General features: G+C 41.0%; 1 protein-coding gene and 1 non-coding gene across 2 annotated transcripts in view; one reads left to right on the top strand and one right to left on the bottom strand.

Moving 5' to 3' along the window:
• The window catches only part of TUBGCP4 (tubulin gamma complex associated protein 4), a 35,232-nt gene that overhangs the window by 9,221 nt on the left and 6,239 nt on the right, over positions 1-19,772 (top strand). Inside the window, exons 4-13 of the mRNA XM_019442365.2 lie at positions 319-372; positions 1,399-1,455; positions 4,365-4,444; positions 6,971-7,172; positions 10,130-10,295; positions 10,513-10,637; positions 15,576-15,626; positions 16,043-16,148; positions 17,627-17,734; positions 18,166-18,304. Coding sequence (XP_019297910.1) covers positions 319-372; positions 1,399-1,455; positions 4,365-4,444; positions 6,971-7,172; positions 10,130-10,295; positions 10,513-10,637; positions 15,576-15,626; positions 16,043-16,148; positions 17,627-17,734; positions 18,166-18,304 — 1,088 coding nt within the window. The remainder of the gene's footprint in view (positions 1-318; positions 373-1,398; positions 1,456-4,364; positions 4,445-6,970; positions 7,173-10,129; positions 10,296-10,512; positions 10,638-15,575; positions 15,627-16,042; positions 16,149-17,626; positions 17,735-18,165; positions 18,305-19,772) is intronic.
• Positions 14,421-14,525, bottom strand: LOC128773139 (U6 spliceosomal RNA). The gene has a single exon (XR_008417421.1). It is a non-coding gene; the product is annotated as a U6 spliceosomal RNA (small nuclear RNA).

Below are 19,772 nucleotides of genomic sequence, written 5' to 3'. Positions count from 1 at the left end.
GCACATTCCTGAATTTGAAATACCCTTGGATGTGGTCAGATAGCTAAGAGAGAGCTGTTTTCTTCGTGGCTAGGGGGTAGGGTGTACTCTGTGATTGCCCAAGCCGTGATCAAAGTGGTGTGCAGATCATGGCAAAGGTATCAGAGCCCCTGTTTTTTTCTCACCTGAAAAATCAGAATTAATAATCCATAAACTATCAATTCTCCATAGCCTAAAATTAACACTGAGCCTATTCTCAGATTCCCATCTAGTTTTCAGAGATCAAATAGATTCGAGATGTCTCATATGGAGCCTTAATCACAGTGTTTTTTGTTGCAGTTCCTGGCTGACCCCCATCTGTCCATATCACATGTCAATTACTCTTTGGATCAGGTATGCTGTCCAAATAACAAAATGCCGGGGCGCCTGGGTGGCTTGGTCGGTTAAGCGTCCGACTCCGGCTCAGGTCATGATCTCACGGTCCGTGAGTTCGAGCCCCGCATCGGGCTCTGTGCTGACAGCTCAGAGCCTGGAGCCTGTTTCAGATTCTGTGTCTCCCTCTCTCTCTGCCCCTCCCCTGTTCATTCTCTGTCTCTCTCTGTCTCAAAAGTAAATAAATGTTAAAAAAAACAAAAAACAAACAAATAACAAAATGCCTTGAAATCTGTTGATATTGTTAGAATAATCTAACTTACAGGGTTCATGGCTGGCTCATTCAGTGGAACATGTGACTCTTGATCTTGGGGTTGTGAGTGTGAGCCCCATATTGGGCAGAGGGATTACTTAACCATAAAAAAATCTTAAAGAAAAAATGAGGAATTAAAAAAATAATCTAACTTGGGGCTCCTGGGTAGCTCAGTCAGTTAAACATCCAGCTCTTGGTTTTGGCTCAGGTCATGATCTCACGGTTTGTGAGTTTGAGCCCTGTATCGGGCTCTGTGCTGACAATGCAGAGCCTGTTTGGGATTCTCTCTCTCTCTCTCTCTCTCTCTCTCTCTGCCCCTCCCCTGCTCTCTCTCTCTCTCTCAAAAATAGATAAATAAAAACTTAAAAAAAAAAATCTAACTTAAGACATTAAGACATTCCTTCTGGATTCAGAGCTACGCATTTTATATGTTGTATGCTTTCCTAGATCAGAGCTGTTTGGAAAGCTCCAAATTTAGTTAAAATCTAATATCTGATATTAACACTCTATGTTGACTTCAATATTAACAATTATGTTAGCCTCAGAAATAGAAACTGCTTCTATCTGCCATTCTCCCTTTGCAGCCAACCCCCATATCAGCTTGCCCTCAGATACTGAATCTTGGCTGTTCTGTGCTATTGCCATCTTTATGTGATGTGGGACTATTTAGAAACAAAAGCGTTTCCTGAGCCAGTTCTCATTAATTATTCTCCTAATTATTCTCCACTTTGCAGTTCCAGCTCCTTTTCCCCTCTGTCATGGTTGTGGTAGAACAAATTAAAAGTCAAAAGGTAAGAACTTTCCTTTTTTATCTTTGCTGTGGGAAGTGCCAGGGATATAGTCATAATTAATTTCACCTTACATTCTTTTTTGAAGACCATAATCTTTAGTAATTTTTATTTATTCATTGTTTTTTTTTTAATAACGTCTGCTTGGGTATCATGCTAAATGCAAAAAATAAGCTGTCGCTCTGCCCTTAAGCACCTCCTGATCCAGAGGGTGAGGGTGATGTTAATAGATGTACCCTGGTAAGAGGATTCTGTCTGGTAAGAGAAAAATGCTAGGGGTGATATTTGAAAGTGAGAGCATTTTGCATTAAGGATTTGGGATTGTTGGATATGGATCTTAAGAAGCAGAAAGTTAATCTTCAGAAAGAATAATACATTTAGGTTAGGGTGCTAATTCTTTTCTAAGAATTAGATCATTGGGTAAAACCCAGATGTTTCTTTTATTAAATACGCCTATTACCACAAGTTTTTATTACATGCACTGAAAAGTCAGGGTCCCCAATACCAGAAGAATGTCTTTTCTGAATGGAGTTAATAATTGAGGGATAAATGCTTTGAGATTTCACATTAGAAGAAGAATCTGCAAGTCCATAATTGGATGAGAAAAGACAAATGGATTAAATATGTTTAACCCTGTTTTGTTTTTAAACTGTTGTAATTGTGCCTTAGCTTATTAGGAGTCTTCACCTTGATAAATATAACTAGCTAACTACTTAATTTGCCAGGTTGCCGCTTCATTTTTTTGCTGTATAAGTGTAGAAGTTTTCACTGTGCTGTGTTCATTAGGAGCCAGCAAAGCCAGTGAGGGAGGTGCTGTTTGGCCCTTCAAAGCTGATTACCCTCATCAATTAATATTCAGCTTTTATTGTGCATTTACTGTACACCAGGCACTATGCTAAGTGTTTCACGTACTTCATCACATTCAGTTTTCTAAGGGGTCAGGTAGGTTAGGGAATGTGCTTAGGGTCACATGGATGGTAGGAAATAGTAGGGCTGGGATCTAAACCCGGCTCTGACTCGAAAGACTATGCTCTTAACCGCTCCCCTAAACTGTCCCTCCACCCCCCACCCCCGCCCCCTGGGTTGGAGAGGTCCTTCTAGGTACATGGAGGTAGTGTAAGGGTTGCATGCTTAGCTGCACATCTCGGTTGACGTTCAGATTCCACCGACCACAGGAAGGAGAGTAGAAACTGAGTAGTGGGGTTGGAGATGGGCAAACCTTCCTTCTTGCCAAGGTGGTGGTAGAGAAGCCAGTGTGTTCTGCCTCTACAGAGTTCAAACATGAGGTGGTCAAGAGCATGGGCCGGGGTGAGAACTGGGATGATAGCAAACAGACACAAAGGGATTCCTTTAGAGTGATGGAAATGTTATAAAACTAGATTACGGCGATGGTTGTACACACTGTAAAATTTACTAAAAGTTGTTGAGCGGTACACTTAATTCTGGGTGTATTTTATGGTATATAAATTATACCTCAATAAAGGAGTTTTAAAAAGAGAGACAGAAGGACATAGAAAGAAGCAGCAGATTTTTTTGAAAACTGTATACCTTAGAGCATGAGTTAGGCCTTAATCTGAAATAAAGAGCTTTCTTCTTAGCTTGGAATTTTAACTCTGAATGATTCTGGTTTCTCTAGTGCAGTAGAATCACCTGGAATAGATGGTTAAAACCACGTGGCTGGGCCCTGCCACAGGGATTCTGATTCAGTAAGCCTGGAGTTGGTCCCAAGAATTTCCATTTCTTACAAACTCCCTGGTGCTGCTGCTGCTGCTGCTGGGGGCATATGGATGGGGTGGGGAAGAGTAAGTAGAGTGGAGGTCCATATTTTATAGAATAACTGTTGTGATACTGTGATCTATAATAAATATAGGGTGGCCCCTGGGTGGCTCAGTGGTTAAGCGCCAGACTCTTGATTTCCACTCAGGTCATGGTCTCACAGTCGTGAGACTCTCCCTCTGCCCCTCCCCTGCTAGTGCTCTTTCTCAAAAAAAAAAAAAAAAATTATATACATCTCATCTTCATCCCCTTTCTGGCATGTAGCTTCTAAAACCTTTGGCATTTCCTAAGTGATAAGAATGATAAAGGTGTCTTGGTATTCATAATTAGCCACACCTGAGTCTATGGTAATTAAGTGACTTTTGGAAAGCACCTAAGGATTGGCTGGTTGTCAGGGGAAACAAGCATTTGATTGGAGGATTGGGACCTTCATACCCCTGACCTCTGCGGAGAGGAAAGGGGCTGGAGGTTGAGTTCAGTCACCAGCAGTCAGTGATTTAATCAATTGTGCCCATGAAGTGAAGCCTCCATAAAAATCTGAAAGGGCTGGTTTCAGAGAACTTGTAGGTCGCTGAACCAGAACACTTCTGGCTACAATGCTAGGCCCACGCTCTACGGGGACAGAAGCTCCTTTGTTTGGAACCTCACACTATGCATTTCTTCGTCTGGCTGTTGATTCATATCTTTAGTATGCTTTTTAATAAACAGGTAATCTAGTGACTAAACAGATTTTCTGAGTTCTGTGGGCCGCTCTAGCAAGCTAATGGAATCCAAGGAAAGGGTTGTGGGAACCTCTGATTTTATCAGCCAGTCAGCCCTGGGCTTGAGATTGGTGTTAGAAGTGGAGGGGAGGTCTTGTGGGACTGACCCCTTCACCTGTGGAATTTGATGATGTTCTGGTAGTGTCAGAATTGAGTTGAATTGTAGGACACCCAGCCAGTGTTAAAGAATTGCTTTGTGGTGTTGGGAAAACCGCCCCTGCACACTTTGGAATTAGAGTCAAAATCAGAATTCTCTGTAGATCTTTAGCCTCATTATCTGCTGGATGTGCTCTCTGGATTGAATACCGAATATGAGTTTGTCCCATGCGAACTGTGAAAATGGAATCCAGTTTGACAAGTTTGTATTTTGCACAGATTCATGGTTGTCAAATCCTGGAAACGGTATACAAACACAGCTGCGGAGGTTTGCCCCCTGTTCGAAGTGCACTAGAAAAGTAAGTCATGGCTTAATTGGGGGCAGGGTTGGGTGATCAAGTGACTTGACTTTGCACTTGTTTCATTTTCAGGTCATCTCAGGTTTCCCTCTGGGAAAAGTTAAGACCAGGATAGAAAAGACCCATGTATGATGGCTCAGAAACTGCAAAAAGAATGTTAGGAAGTGTTGACGATCAAAGCTAGAATCTAGTCACCTAGATGACCTTGAAGCAGTGCTCTTTAATTTGGGGATATCATTATCCTTGGAGAATTTCTATTACATGTGTCAGATAATGTAGCTGTACCTAAACTGTGTGTGTTTTGAGTAGCTGGCATTTTATATCAAGATCCTTAAAAATGTTTATAATCCCATTATGCCATTCTTAGGAATTTTATCCTAACACCTATTCAAAAGAAGAAAATAACCATATGCAGAAACATTCACTGGAATGTTGTCTGTTTTATCAGGACATTAGGAAACTACCAGCAGCAGAAGAAAGCTAAATAAAGGTATATTCACTTGATGGTCTATAAAGGTAAAATTAAAACTAAAAATACTATAAATATAAACACTGTCAAAATCTGCAAAAGGAAACTTCCCAGAACATGCTTCAGGGACTTAGTTCTCTATTATTGGGCCTTTTTTTTTCCCTAATAAAAGAATTGCATTTTGATTGTAGAAAATACAGACCTGTAAAGAGAAGAAATAGATTTTCTAATCTTTGAGATACCCAATATAACTTTCACTGTATATATATTCTCTACGGTTTCTCTATACATATACATAGTTTTATGCATGGAATATAAAATCTTACATAGATCCTGTGATTAAGTGCATGTTTGTTATATATTTGCAAGACCAAATTTTATAGACCAAGTACTCGAATGTACTAAATGTAAATTTTTATTTTTTAACTATTTTTTTAATGTTTATTTATTTTTGAGAGACCGAGACCAGCATGAGTGGGGGAGTGGCAGAGAGAGAAGGAGACACAGAATCCGAGGCAGGCTTCAGGCTGTGAGCTGTCAGCACAGAACCCGATGCGGGGCTCGAACTTAGGAACTGTGAGATCATGACCTGAGCCAAAGTAGGAAGCTTAACTGACTGAGCCACCCAGGCACCCCCCTCCACCTGATTTGATTTTTTAACGATAGATTCCATTCAGTTAGCTTATTATAAATAGCAGACTCAAGCTCTTTTCATTTCTCCCCAAGTTATTTTGAAATTTTCAGATCTACAAAAATTTGAAAGAACAGTATAGTAAACACTGTATATCCTTCAGTTTCACCAGTTGTTAACATTTGGCCACATTTGATTTCTTTTTCTTTTTCCCCTCTGTATGGACTGTGAAATATATATATGTAAATATATATAAACATACACACATGCACGCCATGTGTGCTAAATCATTTGAGAGTAATCACAGATACAATGCTTAACTTGTAAATACTTCAGCTTGTATCTCTTTAGAAAAAAGGCTTATATAACTTCAATTGGTTTATATAACCTCAATACCATATTATAGCCAAAAAAGTTAATGTTAATTCAACAATATATTATCCAAAAATAAATCTGAATTTCTCCAGTTGTCCCCCAAAAGTCTTTTACCCTTGTTCTTTTTTGCACTCCCGGATGGAGTCTGCCTTTTCCTGTGGCTTTTTGCAGCCACCTCTTTTTAGTCCCCTTTAATTTGGAACAGTGCCCTTCCTTGCCTTTTTAATCTTTTGATGACATTGACATTTTAAGAGTCCTAACCAGTCCATTTTAGAGGCACATTTTCAGGGTGCCTGGGTGGCTCATTCAGTTAAGCGTCCAACTTCAGCTCAGATCATGATCTCACAGCTCATGAGTTCAAGCCCTGCATCGGGCCCTCTGCTGATGGTGCAGAGCCTGCTTTGGATTCTCAGTCTCCCTCTTTACTTCTCTGTCCCTCCCCCATTCACACACTCTCGCTCACTCTTTCTCTCAAAAATAAGTAAACATTAAAAAAAAAAACACAGGCACATTTTCCTCTTTGTAACTAAGATGTTATCTGGGGAGTGATCCTTTAAGACCATGAGAATGTCCCATTCTCCAACAACCTTTCTGCATCTTGAAGGATTATAGCATTGTAGGAGATATACCTGCCTCTCGCATAGTGCATCTACTCTCCATATGTGACTCCAACAAAAATAAAACAAATTTAATACTGTGTTAGCCAGACTCTTATAAGCACATTTAATTTTAACAAGAATCCTTAGTTTTGGAACTCCTCCACACAAAAGGAGGAAAGAAAATGTGCCTCTTCTAAAAACCCAGCAGAACACTTACTGAACATTCAGACTTCAGCATGTAGGCTACAAGTGTGGAAATTTAATCGCTGAGTTCATCCACAAACATTTAAATTAAAATAGCACAATTATTTTTAGCCTAATTGGTCATTTCCCTTCTGAGTCATCAGACCTCTGTTTGTCCTGTCGCAGTTTAGAGCATGGTCTCCGTGCAGATGTAGGCTTCAATGTCTGCGAAGTGGACTTCTAAGGCTCCTGCTTTTCTCTCCACTCAGGATCCTGGCCGTGTGTCATGGGGTCATGTATAAGCAGCTCTCAGCCTGGATGCTCCATGGACTCCTCCTGGACCAGCACGAAGAGTTCTTTATCAAACAGGGTCCTTCTTCTGGGAATGTCAGTGCCCAGCCAGAAGAGGACGAGGAGGATCTGGGCATTGGGGGACTGACAGGAAAACAGTTGAGAGAACTCCAGGACTTGGTGAGAACATGGCAAGAAGTCTGGCGTACTCCTGCCCGAGTCAGAGAAGTTGTCAGCTAGATGACCTTTTGGAGATTTCTACCCTTGTCCCCAGCTCATCAGAGTCGAAGCACCTTTCAGAAATTCTTTAGACACAAACACTTGAACTTGGCTTTATCTTAACTGCATTCTTAATACCTAACTTAATGGGAGACTACAAAATAGAAAATATATTTGTGAGATTCCTTTGTTTCCCCTTGTCCCAGTATATGCATTTATGAGGTTAATGAGTCTTTTCAGGTAGTTGTGTAGTTACCCTATAGCTTTTAAGTGCAGCTTAGAGTTTCCATTAGAGTACTAAAAGTCCTATATTGTCTTTATTCATCCATCGATCTATTTATTCATTCATTTATCCTGCTACAGCATTTTATTGAATGCCTGTTATAGGCCAGGCACTGTTCTAGGAGAGTTACTGGGTGTTTAACTGAGTAGATGAATAAAAGGTAGCTGGGGCGCCTGGGTGGCTCAGTCGGTTAAGCGTACGACTTCGGCTCAGGTCATGATCTCGCGGTCCGTGAGTTCGAGCCCCGCGTCGGGTTCTGTGCTGACAGCTCAGAGCCTGGAGCCTGTTTGAGATTCTGTGTCTCCCTCTCTCTCTGACCCTCCCCCATTCATGCTCTGTCTCTCTCTGTCGCAAAAATAAATGTTAAAAAAAAAAATTAAAAAAAAAAAGGTAGCAGACCCTATGCTTAAGGAGCTTATTGTTTAGTGGAAGACCTAGAAAAATAAACAGTGACATTAAAGTGTACAAAGTGCTCTGGAAAGAGCAAGTATGGGTATTCTCAGAACTTAGAGTAGCTAGAGAAGGCTTTTCAGTGGAATGTATGTCTAAATTGCAAAGAGTTTGGAAGGAGAGGTTAAGAAACGTTCTAGGCAGAGGGAAGGATGTGTACAAAGTACAGAGACCATGAAAGACCTGGCTTATTTGAGGAACCAGTAGTAATACAATTGAAATGGTCAAGTAAAAGCTGAAATACAAAGTACAAGGGACAATGGAGGAGAGGGGGGAAGTAGTAATCGATGAAACTGTTGAGGTAAGATCATGAAAGCCCTTGTCATCAATGGGAAGGTATTTAGACTTGAACCTCAAAAGAGCTTGGAGCTAGTGAAGAATTTTCAGCAAGAGGTCAACACAATGAGACTTTATGATAGATGACTCTGGACACTGTGTGGGGAAATTGTTTTTTAAAAAATCAAGGGTCGCCTGGGTGGCTCAGTCCTTTGAGCGTCCAACTCTTGATCTCAGCTCAGGTCATGAGCTCATGATTTATGAAATCAAGCCCTGCATCAGGGTCTGCGCTGATGGTGCAGAGCCTGCTTGGGATTCTCTCCCTCCCTCTCTCTCTGCCCCTCCCCTGCTCATGCTCTTTCTCTCTCTCTCTTTCTGTGTAAATAAATAAACATTAAAAAAAATTAAGACTAGCAGCAGGGAGGTCAGTTAGGAGAATGTTGGGGACACTCAAGTGAAAGATAATAGTGGCCTAAACTGAGGGTAGTAACAGTAAATATGGAAAAGAATAGAGAGGCTTGAGAGAGACTTAGCAGGTGGAATGGGTAGGCTTTAGTGTTTGGATAGGAGTCCAGAAGGAAGAGTCAAGAATGATACCTAAGTTTCTGCCTTCAGTGGCTAGGCAGGCAGAGATGATAAGGAATGTATATGGCAAATACCGGGGGAAAGAAGATGGTTCCAGTATTGGACATGTTGAGTTTGAGGTACTTGCAGGAAATGTTCAGTGGGCTGAGCCTGGAGCTCATGAGAACAGTCTAGCTTGAAGATAAAGATTAAGGAGTCATCAGCATATAGACGTTTTTAACCTGGGGCCCCTGGGTGGCTTCAGGAGGTTCTGTGAAATGTATGTTAGTATAACTGTCTCAAAGTTCCATAGCGTTTATAATGCAGAGTCCTATGATGTAAAAAGACTAGAAATACCTGTTATAATGATCAATTCAGTGACAGAAGAAGATGTGATTGTCTAAGAAGAGTGAGGAGAACAAGAGGAAAAGAGAGTCTGGGCAGTCCCCTGAGGACTGCCAGCACTGGAGCACAAACCAGAAAGGGTAAACGGCAGAGCTCAAAGTCAGGATTGTGGAGCCCAGAGTTCTTGCTGGGAGCTGGAGGATAAGGATCAAGTTCAAAGCAAGTCTGTGTGTGTCAGAGTTAGCTGGAGAGCTTATTAAAACACTGATGGATGTCTAGGCCTCATCTGCCAGGCTGTCCTAGATCTGGGGAGGGGCTTGAAAATTTGCATTTCTAACAGAGTTTCCTAGTAACAAGTTTCCAGCTGATGCTGCTGGACCACGAGCTACAGTTGGAGAACCACTTGGCTAAATGACTTGGGTTACAAACTAGTAAAGAGCTGAGGGGTGCCTGAGTGGCTCAGTCTGTTAAGCATCCGACTTTGGCTCAGGTCATGATTTCACGGTTCATGTGTTCGACTCCCATGTTGGGCTCTGTGCTGACAGCTCAGAGCCTGGAGCCTGCTTCAGATTCTGTCTTCCTCTCTCTCTCTGTCTCTCTCTCTGTCCCTCGCCCTCCTCTCTCTGTCAAAAATAAACAAAACAAAACAAAAAAAAAAGTGGGCAGAGCAAGCATATGTACAAGACGATAAAGTCCCTACAGGTAAGGAAGCAGAATTCCTGACCTACTGTACAGGGTTTTACATAGTAAAGGCAGAGTGAGGACTAAAATCCTCATGTTAAAAACAACCACAGTGATTTCCGCCATGTTCTCTCACTATCTGAAAATGGAAATGTAATCATCTCTCTAGTGGTAATTTAGGCATTCAGATTTAGGCATTCAGACTTCATTTTAAAGTCCTTCTAGAAAATATAAGTCATGGGTTGGGAGAATTAGTGATGTTTTCTTGCTTTCCTCTTCTTCATACATCATGTCTGCTACGGATTATTTCCTGGAGTAGCGCCTGATAGAGGAAGAGAACATGCTGGCACCATCTCTAAAACAGTTTTCCCTACGAGTGGAGATTTTGCCATCCTACATTCCAGTGAGGGTTGCTGAAAAAATCCTGTTTGTTGGAGAATCTGTCCAGATGTTTGAGAACCAAAATGTAAACCTGACTAGGAAAGGTAAGAGTCTGATTGGCCAATATACCGTCTTCAAAGGCCCTTTTTCATATTGCGTGGCCCCAAAGAATGCTCGGTCAGAGTGAGTGGCTGGTAAAGTTTAGGTACCGAGTTTGCAGCACCATTATAGGCTTACTTGAGAAGCGTCTGACCGGATTGTAAATCCTTGCCTGTCCCACCGCTCTCTGCCTTCCTTTGAAGGTGCCTTCCTGTTTTGCAGGATCCATTTTGAAGAACCAGGAGGACACCTTTGCTGCAGAACTTCATCGGCTCAAGCAGCAGCCACTCTTCAGCCTGGTGGACTTCGAGCAGGTGGTGGATCGTATTCGTAGTACTGTGGCCGAGGTTTGTATTTCACGGTATATTTGCTTAGCGAGAAAACAGACTAGTTCCCCACAAACTGAGTACTTTTGTTGCTTCTTGATGTGATTAGAACTCAGCTTGGAGGGAATTATTTGAGAGAGTTGAAGGGCAAGAAGTTTTTTTTGGTTTTTTTTTTTAACGTTTATTTTTGAGAGAGAGACACAGAGCATGAGTGGGGGAGGGGCAGAGAGAGAGGGAGACACAGAATCCGAAGCAGGCTCCAGGCTCTGAGCTGTCAGCACAGAGCCCAACACGGGACTTGAACTCAGGAACTGTGAGATCATGACCTGAGCCGAAGTTGGACACTTAACCAACTGAGCCACCTGGGCACCCCAAGAAGTTTTTAATGATAGAGGCAGAGCTGCTTTAGTCTTTTCACACCCAACAGGAGTTCGCTAGTTAGCTACTTAAATTGAATAAAGAGAGGGCTCGCTTTCAATTTCAGACAGTTAGCATTTGGAATCTGTCAATATAGTTGGCAGGAACTGCAAAGAATCAAATGATTCTGGGTAAATTTAGCATCTCACTTACATTTTAGATGGCTTTACTGCTAACTCTTTCATTTAGGGATATAATGATCTTATGAGGAATGCAGAACAAGTATTATTTTTCCATGAAAGCTAACTTGTCCAGTGTTGCACAGTAAGTAACAAAGGTGACATCAAAACAGGTCTTGTGACTCCTATTCAGTGTTCTTTTTTTTTTTTTTTTAATGTTTATTTTTGAGAGTGAGAGAGACAGAGCATGAGTCGGGGAGGGACAGAGAGAGGGAGACACAAAATCTGAAGCAGGCTCCAGGCTCTGAGCTGCCAGCACAGAGCTCAATGCAGAGCTTGAACTCACGGATTGCAAGATCATGACCTGAGCTGAAGTCGGCCACTTAACTGACTGAGCCACCCAGGCATCCCCTACTTCAGGGTTCTTAAGTAAATTGTGCTTCATCCACCATCTTAAATTGTGACCAATGATTTTTCGAATGGGCATCTGTTCTGTGGCTTAAAATAAAATTTGGCTCCCAGGTGTGTGATAATGTGAAATGAGATCTTTAGTCAGACAACTGTTTTGTTTGCTATATTAGTGGTTTTCAAGTTTGGCTGTGGATGGAACTGCTTTGGAAAATCTTAAAACATGGATTTGTATCAAATCCTCACCTCCAGAGCTGCTGACTTAGAGATCTACATCGAGAGGGAGGGAGTAGATAATAGTATCAATACCATCCAACTAGACAACCAACCAGCAAACCACTGCAGGTGATTGTGAAGTGTACCCAGTGCGCTGCGGTATCTAGAACTGCTAAGAAGTTTGGCATCAGATATCCTCACATTGGAAACATAGTAATCAATCATGAATAGGATTTCCTTTTCCAGTTACTATCTCAAAAATTCTGGGCATGGGAGACAGAGCTGTGATGTAGACGGAATATTAGATCTTAAGATATCACTTCATTTGATTCTTTGTGGGCAACTAAAGATCTACATGCTTCTGTCCCTTCATAATTTCAAGGTATTGCCCCTCCTCAATCTGTAACTAGAGCAGCTCTAGTCTAAGGGACACTTTATTTTATTAAATCTATTTCTGTTCTCTTATTATTCTTGTGATAACTCTGGAATTCATGAAGGAAAGTAAAACCTTAATAATACAAGATTTCAAAAATGGTTTTTTTCTTGTGAAATCTGAAATGCAGATACTGCTAGACATTACATTTCCAGTTTGTAAAAAATGATAGACAAAGAACTGAAGTTCAGACTCTTTGAAGTCTTTTAGAATTGCAGCTAATAGGCTTTTTTGTAAGGTATTACCCTAATAATAACAATTTATAGTAATGAAAATAGTTTCCTTTTTAGAAGGAAAAAGGGGGGAATGTCTCACAAATACATATCATACTCGTCCCTTTTTTTCTTTCCTTCTTGATTTTTTTAGAAAGTATACACACTATATGAATTTATTTATATAAAGTTCAAAAACAGTTAATACAAAGTTTAATATAAATGTCCAAGTGCAGAACTAATCTGTTGTTAGATGTCAGGATCATATCTGACCTTGATCAATGGGAAGGGTAGGAATAGGGTTCTCAGGGTGCTGCTTATACAGATGTGTTCAGTTTGTGAAAATTCTCTGAGCTGTAAACTTCTGATTTGTGTGCTTTTCTGTATGTAGTTTTAGTACTTCAGTGAAAAGATTTTTAAAATTAATTCCTACATATGTAATGGTTTGTTATTTTAATTTTTTTGTTAGCTACAGTTTTTATGTAGAGAAGTGGCAGTATTGATTTTTGTGCGTGGATCTTCTGCCTGACCTCTTAAGGTCTTTTTTTAGTTCTCATAGTTTGTTGATTTTTCTGAGTAATGATTGTATCGTTTGCAAGTAAGATTTACTTCCAATTTTAGGCTTTTGCTTTTGTTTTTTTTTTTTCTGACAGTCTTGGATTTCTAATACTACATTAAACAGCTGGAGTGGTAGTTGATACAAACTGTGTGGAGGCAATGCTAGTAAGAGGCGATGATGAGCATTTTCGATATGTTGGCTCTTAAAGGTCATGTACCTACAATTTCTGTGTTACTCCAATGTTTGCTGAGGGCCTTTGGCACATAAGTTTATCATGTTAAAAAAAAAAAAACTTTCTTCTTCCTAGTTTGCTATGAGTTTTTATCATAAATAGATGATGAATTTTATCAACTGCATTTTCTATGTCAATTATGGTGGTTTCTTGCTCGGAGTTCTTTTTCTCCTTTAGGCTACTCATATGGTAAATTGTGGATTAGGTTTTCAGATGTTGAATCTTCCTGAGATAAACTGTACTTGAACATTTTATTTTTTTAATACACTGTTGGATTTGGTTAGCCAGTACAGTACTTGGAATTTTTGCATCTATGTTTACTAGTGAAATTAGACTATTCCTGTTTTGTTCTCATGTGGTTGTGGAATAAAGACTAGAAACCTCATGAAATGAGCGAGGCATCTATCACTCTTTTCTATTTTCTAGAATAATTAATAGAAGACAGGAGTTATTACCGAAAGTTGGATTGAATTTACCTGAAAGATTATCTAAGCTAGTTGTTCAAGGGGAAATCTTTACCAATTCAGTGTATTTAAATCTATGTTAATCTGTTCAAGATCATTATTTGTCATACTAGTCTTGGTATTTTCTCCTTTTCTAGGAAGACCCATTTCATCTAGATTTAATTTTTTAGAAAATCTGTGTTTAACTATGCGTTTTATTTTGTATTTTCTTTTAATCTTTTACTGTTGAGTCCTGCTAATCTTTTTGAAGAACCACCTTGTGTTTTTATTACCTTCTTTTCCCCTCTGTTTCATTGATATCTGCCTTTATTTTTTTTTTTCTTGGTTTTTTGTTTTTGTTTTCTGTTACTCACTACTAATTTCCAGGGTTGAAAACTTGACTTTTCTATTTGTAACCCTTATATCCTAGGTAATCTATATAAAGCTTTCTATATTGCTTTGACTGTGTCTCACAACTTTTTTGCATGGAGTGTATACATTAACATCCTTTTCTAAATAATTTTAAAAAAAATTTTTTTAATGTTTATTTATTTTTGAGAGAGAAAAACAGACAAAGCATGAATGAGGGAAGGGCAGAGAGGGAGAAACAGAACTTGAAGCAGGCTCCAGGATCTGAGCTGTCAGCACAGAGCCTGAGTGGGGTTTGAACCCACAAACTGCAAGATCATGACCTGAGCTGAAGTCGGACGCTTAACCGACTGAGCCACACAGGCTCCCCTAAATATTTTTTTTATTTATTTTGAGAAGAATATGGAATGCTTCACGAATTTGTGTGTCATCCTTGCACAGGGGCCATGCTAATCTTCGCTATCATTCCAATTTTAGTGTATGTGCTGCTGAAGCGAGCACTCTTCAGTAATTTCTGATTTTCTTTTTAACCCCAGGAATTTATTAAGCTTTGATTTTTATTGCGGTACAGTTGGAAAACATAGTCTATAGATTGGTCCTTCGGAGTTGAATGAGGCTTCCTTTATGGATTGACGTTGGGCCCGTTTTTTGTTTTTAGGTTTTAGTTCTGCATGTGCTCAGCGAGTGTATAGTCGGTGAGTCTAGAGTTCTCTGCATGTTCTAATGCCTCATTTCCAGGCTATATGTTAGGTGTGTGCCTATTTCTGGTGAATATATATTTATTTATTGTTTTTCCTTTTATGTATAGATTATGTACTCTTTATCACTTACGATATATATTCATATATATTAAGTATGTATATATATATATGTATGTTTTGTTTTTTTTTAAGGTAGGTGCCACGCCTAGTGTGGGAGACCAGCTCATGGCCCTGAGGTGCCAAGACCTGAGCTGAAATCAAGAATTAGGAGCTTAACCGACTGAGCCACCCAGGCTCCCCTTAAATATATATTTTTTACTTAAATTCTATTTTATTAGTTAAGATCATTACCCAGCTTTCATTAGTTACCTCATATCTTCTTCCATCCTTTATTTTCAACACTTTTTACCCTCCTTGCTCCCAAGCAGCCACTGAACCACTTTCTGTCACTATAGATTAGTTTGCATTTTCTAGAATTTATAAAAGTGGAGTCAAACAATAGGTGCTCTTTTGGGGGAAGAGGTGGGTCAGGCTGCTTTTCTCATGATTATTTTGAGATTAATCCATGTTGCATGTATCACTAGTTTCATTCCTTTTTTTTTTTTTTTTTCAACGTTTATTTGTTTTGAGAGAGAATGTGTGTGCCCGAGTCGGGGAAGGACAGAGAGGGAGAGAGAGAATCCCAAGTCAGGGCTTGAACGCACAAACCTGGAGTTCATGACCTGAGCCGAATTCAAGAGTCGGGCACTTAACCAACTGAGACACCTAGGTGTCCTTGTACAAAATCATTCTTTTTAGAAGTTTTCATTGGAATGGAATTTTATCCCTGTTATGTATATTTTTTTCACAGCATCTCTGGAAGCTGATGGTGGAAGAGTCAGATTTACTGGGTCAGCTGAAGGTAATAGCTTAGCTGTCTTTTAACTCTTGAAATGATGCTGGTGGGCAGTGACTCATTCTTTAGGCTGTCTGACGAGCACTGGTGGCCTGTACCTAGACGTCCTGAGTGTTCATCACATGTTCTCATCCAAGAACACAAACTCTACCTAATTTTACAAATGTCTAGAGTATAAAGGTTTGGGTGTTTATTTTCTTCTGGCATAATATTGTGTTGTCATTGAATAAATGATACCGAAGACACACCCATTGTCCTGCCTTGAGGAATTGCTAAGTATGCCCCTTTGACATGTCAAAAGCCTGTATCCTTTTTAGGTTGGGCTTAACTGATGAGATTGGAGATTTTCTGTGTAATTAGGCTAGTAAGGAGCTCCTGGCCATGCTGCATTACTGGATTGTAAATTGAAATTCTTTCCACAGATCATCAAAGACTTTTACCTTCTGGGACGCGGAGAACTGTTTCAGGCCTTCATTGACACAGCTCAACACATGTTAAAAACACCACCCACTGCAGTAACTGAACATGGTGATTGCCCTGTGGGCCTGAGAATGACCACTGTACTGAAATTGCTGCTAAACTGTTTAGTTTGTTCCACATAAGAGCAGCCTGGCGAGTTACGGAGCCATGTTTCCAAAGACAGAAGGCCTTTCAGGTGGGCTGTACATGGAGGTCATTGGGAGTAGCCTCTTGACCCTTCCTGGAAGAGTGGGCACAAATCAGGTATTTTATCAGATTATAGTCCTACCTTCCTTATGGGGCATATCAGGACTTAATGCCACGTGTATTAGAAATCTTTAGGTTGTGAATGATGGAAACTTAAACTGAACTAACCCAGGTAGAAAAGAGAAATGTATTTGCTATTATATTTGTAACTCCAGTGGGATAGGAGTATAGCTGGGCCTCAGAACAATTGAGGGACTAAAACTAGGGACTTGAATACTGCTAGAATTCTCTTTACTATATCTTGTCTGTGCCTCTTTCATGCCATTTGATGGCCTTCCAGTCCCCTTTGGAAACATGGCAACAGTTCCCAGGAACTACTTCAGTGTCTACTGGAGGAACCAAATCCAGTCTTTCTGGAGCAAATTGTAAGATTCCAGGAAAGGGTTTTGATTAGCCTAGTCCAGATCATATACATACCCCTGCATCAAAGATGGCAGACATTAAGATACGCCTCCTTCAGTGAAGTGTTCACCCTGGACTAATGGGAATGCTCACCGTTCCCATTCAGACTACATGAGGAGAGTCGGGTAAGGATCAGAATCAAAAAAAGAAAATAGGAAACCGACAGGGTTACCATTTTTCTAACTCTGTAAAACAAGAGATGTCCACTCTACTCACATCAGACTTTTTTCATCACAGATATCAGAAAACCCAATTCAAAATCATGTAAAGGGGAAGGAAAATTTATTGACTTTCATAAATGAGAAGGTCAGAGTATGATGGCTTTAGGCAAAGTCCGATCCAGTGGCTTACACGATGCCTTCAGGACTTGGTGTCATTCTATCTTTCACTTCTGCCTTTTTTCACAGACAGGCTTGCTCCATATGGTAGCAAGATGGCCTCCAGCCAAGCTCACATCCTGCTAAGGCCTTGTTTATCTCAAAACAAAAACAAAAACAATAACAAAAAAACCTCTTTCAATCTGAATAGAACCTCTGCATTGGCCTGGCTTGAGTCATGTTCACATCCCTAAACAAAATAGTATAACAAGGTAGAGAATTACATTCCATTTGATCATGCCTGCATCACCTGTTTACCCTAGAATCGGGTATTGTCAGCCCCACTGAACTACATGGATAATGCTGGGAGGGGTGATTCTCCAAGGAAAATTGGGTGCTGCTAACAGCAGCAGGAGGAGGAATGCATGCTTAGTGACGCTAAAGCAACCCGTTTACACTGTGTCCTGCTGTGTCAGGCAGGCTAGAGGAGACGTGGAAAGCCGGTGGCATCTGGGTCTGTCACATAGCCTAGCATTCTCATCAGCCCATGTGCTCTTTCAGATGTGAATGTGGCCTTCCAGCAGTCTGCACATAAGGTATTGCTGGATGATGACAACCTTCTCCCTCTGTTGCACTTGACGATTGAGTATCATGGAAAGGACCATAAAGGTTTGCTGCTCTTTCTTAGATCTTTCTGCTCTTACTGGTCATTGTCTGTTCTCTCATCTCTGCTTCCATCCACCTCCACAGAAACCATATCATTTCTGACCTTAGAAGTCACCTTGTCTGGTACCCTGTTTCATATGGGAGAAAAAGGAAGTCCAGAGAGGCTAAGTGGGACGCCCAGGCCATGATTTTCTTTTCGTTTTCGTCCCGCTGCTGGAAAGCTCTATTTATTTCCAGCCACCAGACTTTAAAAGAATCTAAAAGTCCTCCTAGAGAATCTCCCACAGAATTTCCTTGCCTTCTGCAAGTCCCTTTTTGTCCACTTTATGCTTCTGACGTTGCAGGCTCAAGTGAGCGCTCACTTCATGAATGTGACTCACCTTGCGGAAGCTGTGGTTCTAGGTTAGCAAAGCTGTCTTTTTTCTTCTTAACAGATGCTGCTCAGGCGAGAGAAGGGCCTTCTCGGGAAACTTCTCCCCGGGAAGCCCCTGCATCTGGCTGGGCAGCCCTAGGTCTCTCCTACAAAGTGCAATGGCCACTGCACATTCTCTTCACCCCTGCTGTTCTGGAAAAGTGAGTACTTATGAATTTCTCACAGGTAGATATCACCTACCTTACTTCCAAGGGTGGAAATGATCAGGAATAGAATTGGTGGGAGCAAGATAACCACCCAGCTGGTGGTTGTAAACAATTTGTAAATCGGGGGTTGCAAACTGAGACGCCTTCATGGACTGGACAGAAGACAGTAGGGAGTAGTGGGGACAGGGATGAACAAGAGGGTCAAACCCTTCAAACCATCAATATGGTAGTGGTGGTGTTGGTGTTTGTTTTTAAGATTTTATTTTTTAAGTAATCTCTATACCCAACTTGGGGCTTGAACTTAAAACCCTGAGATCAAGAGTTGCGTACTCTACCAACTGAAACAGGTCACCTCTGCTTTTTTAAAAAATTTTTATTCTTTATTTAAAGTTTATTTATTTTGAGAGATGGCACACACAATGTGGGGAGGGGGAAAGGAGAGAGGGAAGAGAGAATCCCAAGCAGGCTCCTCACTGTCCATGTAGAGCCCAATTTCAGGCTCAAACTCAGGAACCCTGAGATCATGACCTGAGCGGAAATCAAGAATCGGACGCTTAACCTACTGAGCCATCCAGGCACCCCTGCTGCTGTCTTGTAAGTTCCAAGATAAGCAGTTTACAGGCTGCCAGTTTGTGACCCGGGAAGATGCAATCTTGGGTACCACATGGAGAATCTGGCCTTCGTTAATTCCATCAGACTAGCAAGTTGCCTCCCTAACTTTTGTAATATTTTGTTGATCTTCTTGGGAAGAGTTTCCAAGTCCAAGTGTTTGCTGCAGACTTGAGCCACCTCCGTAACCCCCCTGGAGAAGCAGTGGGGACAGCTAAGCTAAGGGGTAGAATGAAGGAGCTGGACCAAGGTGGTGAGAGACTTTTGGATCAGCTCTGTTCTTTATCCTGAGAGCTTGCCACGTGCTATTGCTCTACTCTGTCAGGACCTCATGTCTCCAAGCCAGGGAACGAGAGCTCTAGGGGAAGGGAGGTGGGAGAAGCATGCTTGGCTGGTGGTGGCCTGTGAAATCCGCCCCCACAGCATTTTAGGAATTTCTCAAATCCTATTACGGGATAGGGCACTGGCCCCTACCCTGGTTGGAGGATGGAGGCCATTGTCCTCGGGCTAGATGAACGGAGAAAAGGAAATAAATGAAGAAAAGGGCCTCACTTCATCTCTCTGCTCCTGTTCACAACCTTGTCTACTTTTTGGGGTAAAGAAGCTTGCAGTATGGAGAACAGGCATGAACTGGAAAAGACAAGGCTGGTTGAGGGAGATTTCTGTGGCAGGTTCAGAGCCCACAGCACACCTAAGTAAGCTGCATGGACCTTGTCCAAAGAGCCTCCACAGCTCCCAGTGTCCCACAGGCAAACAGTCCATTTACCTCCTCACATATCAGGCTGTGAACACCCTTGAAGAAATCAATCTCCGATGTATTTTTAAAAATTTTTAATTATGAAAATTTCCAAAT

Source organism: Panthera pardus, unplaced genomic scaffold, assembly GCF_024362965.1.
Source record: "Panthera pardus isolate Hobbes unplaced genomic scaffold, ASM2436296v1 HiC_scaffold_24, whole genome shotgun sequence".
Lineage (NCBI taxonomy): Eukaryota > Metazoa > Chordata > Mammalia > Carnivora > Felidae > Panthera > Panthera pardus.
The sequence above is the reverse complement of the archived record's forward strand: the minus strand, read 5'-3'. Positions and strand labels throughout refer to the sequence as shown.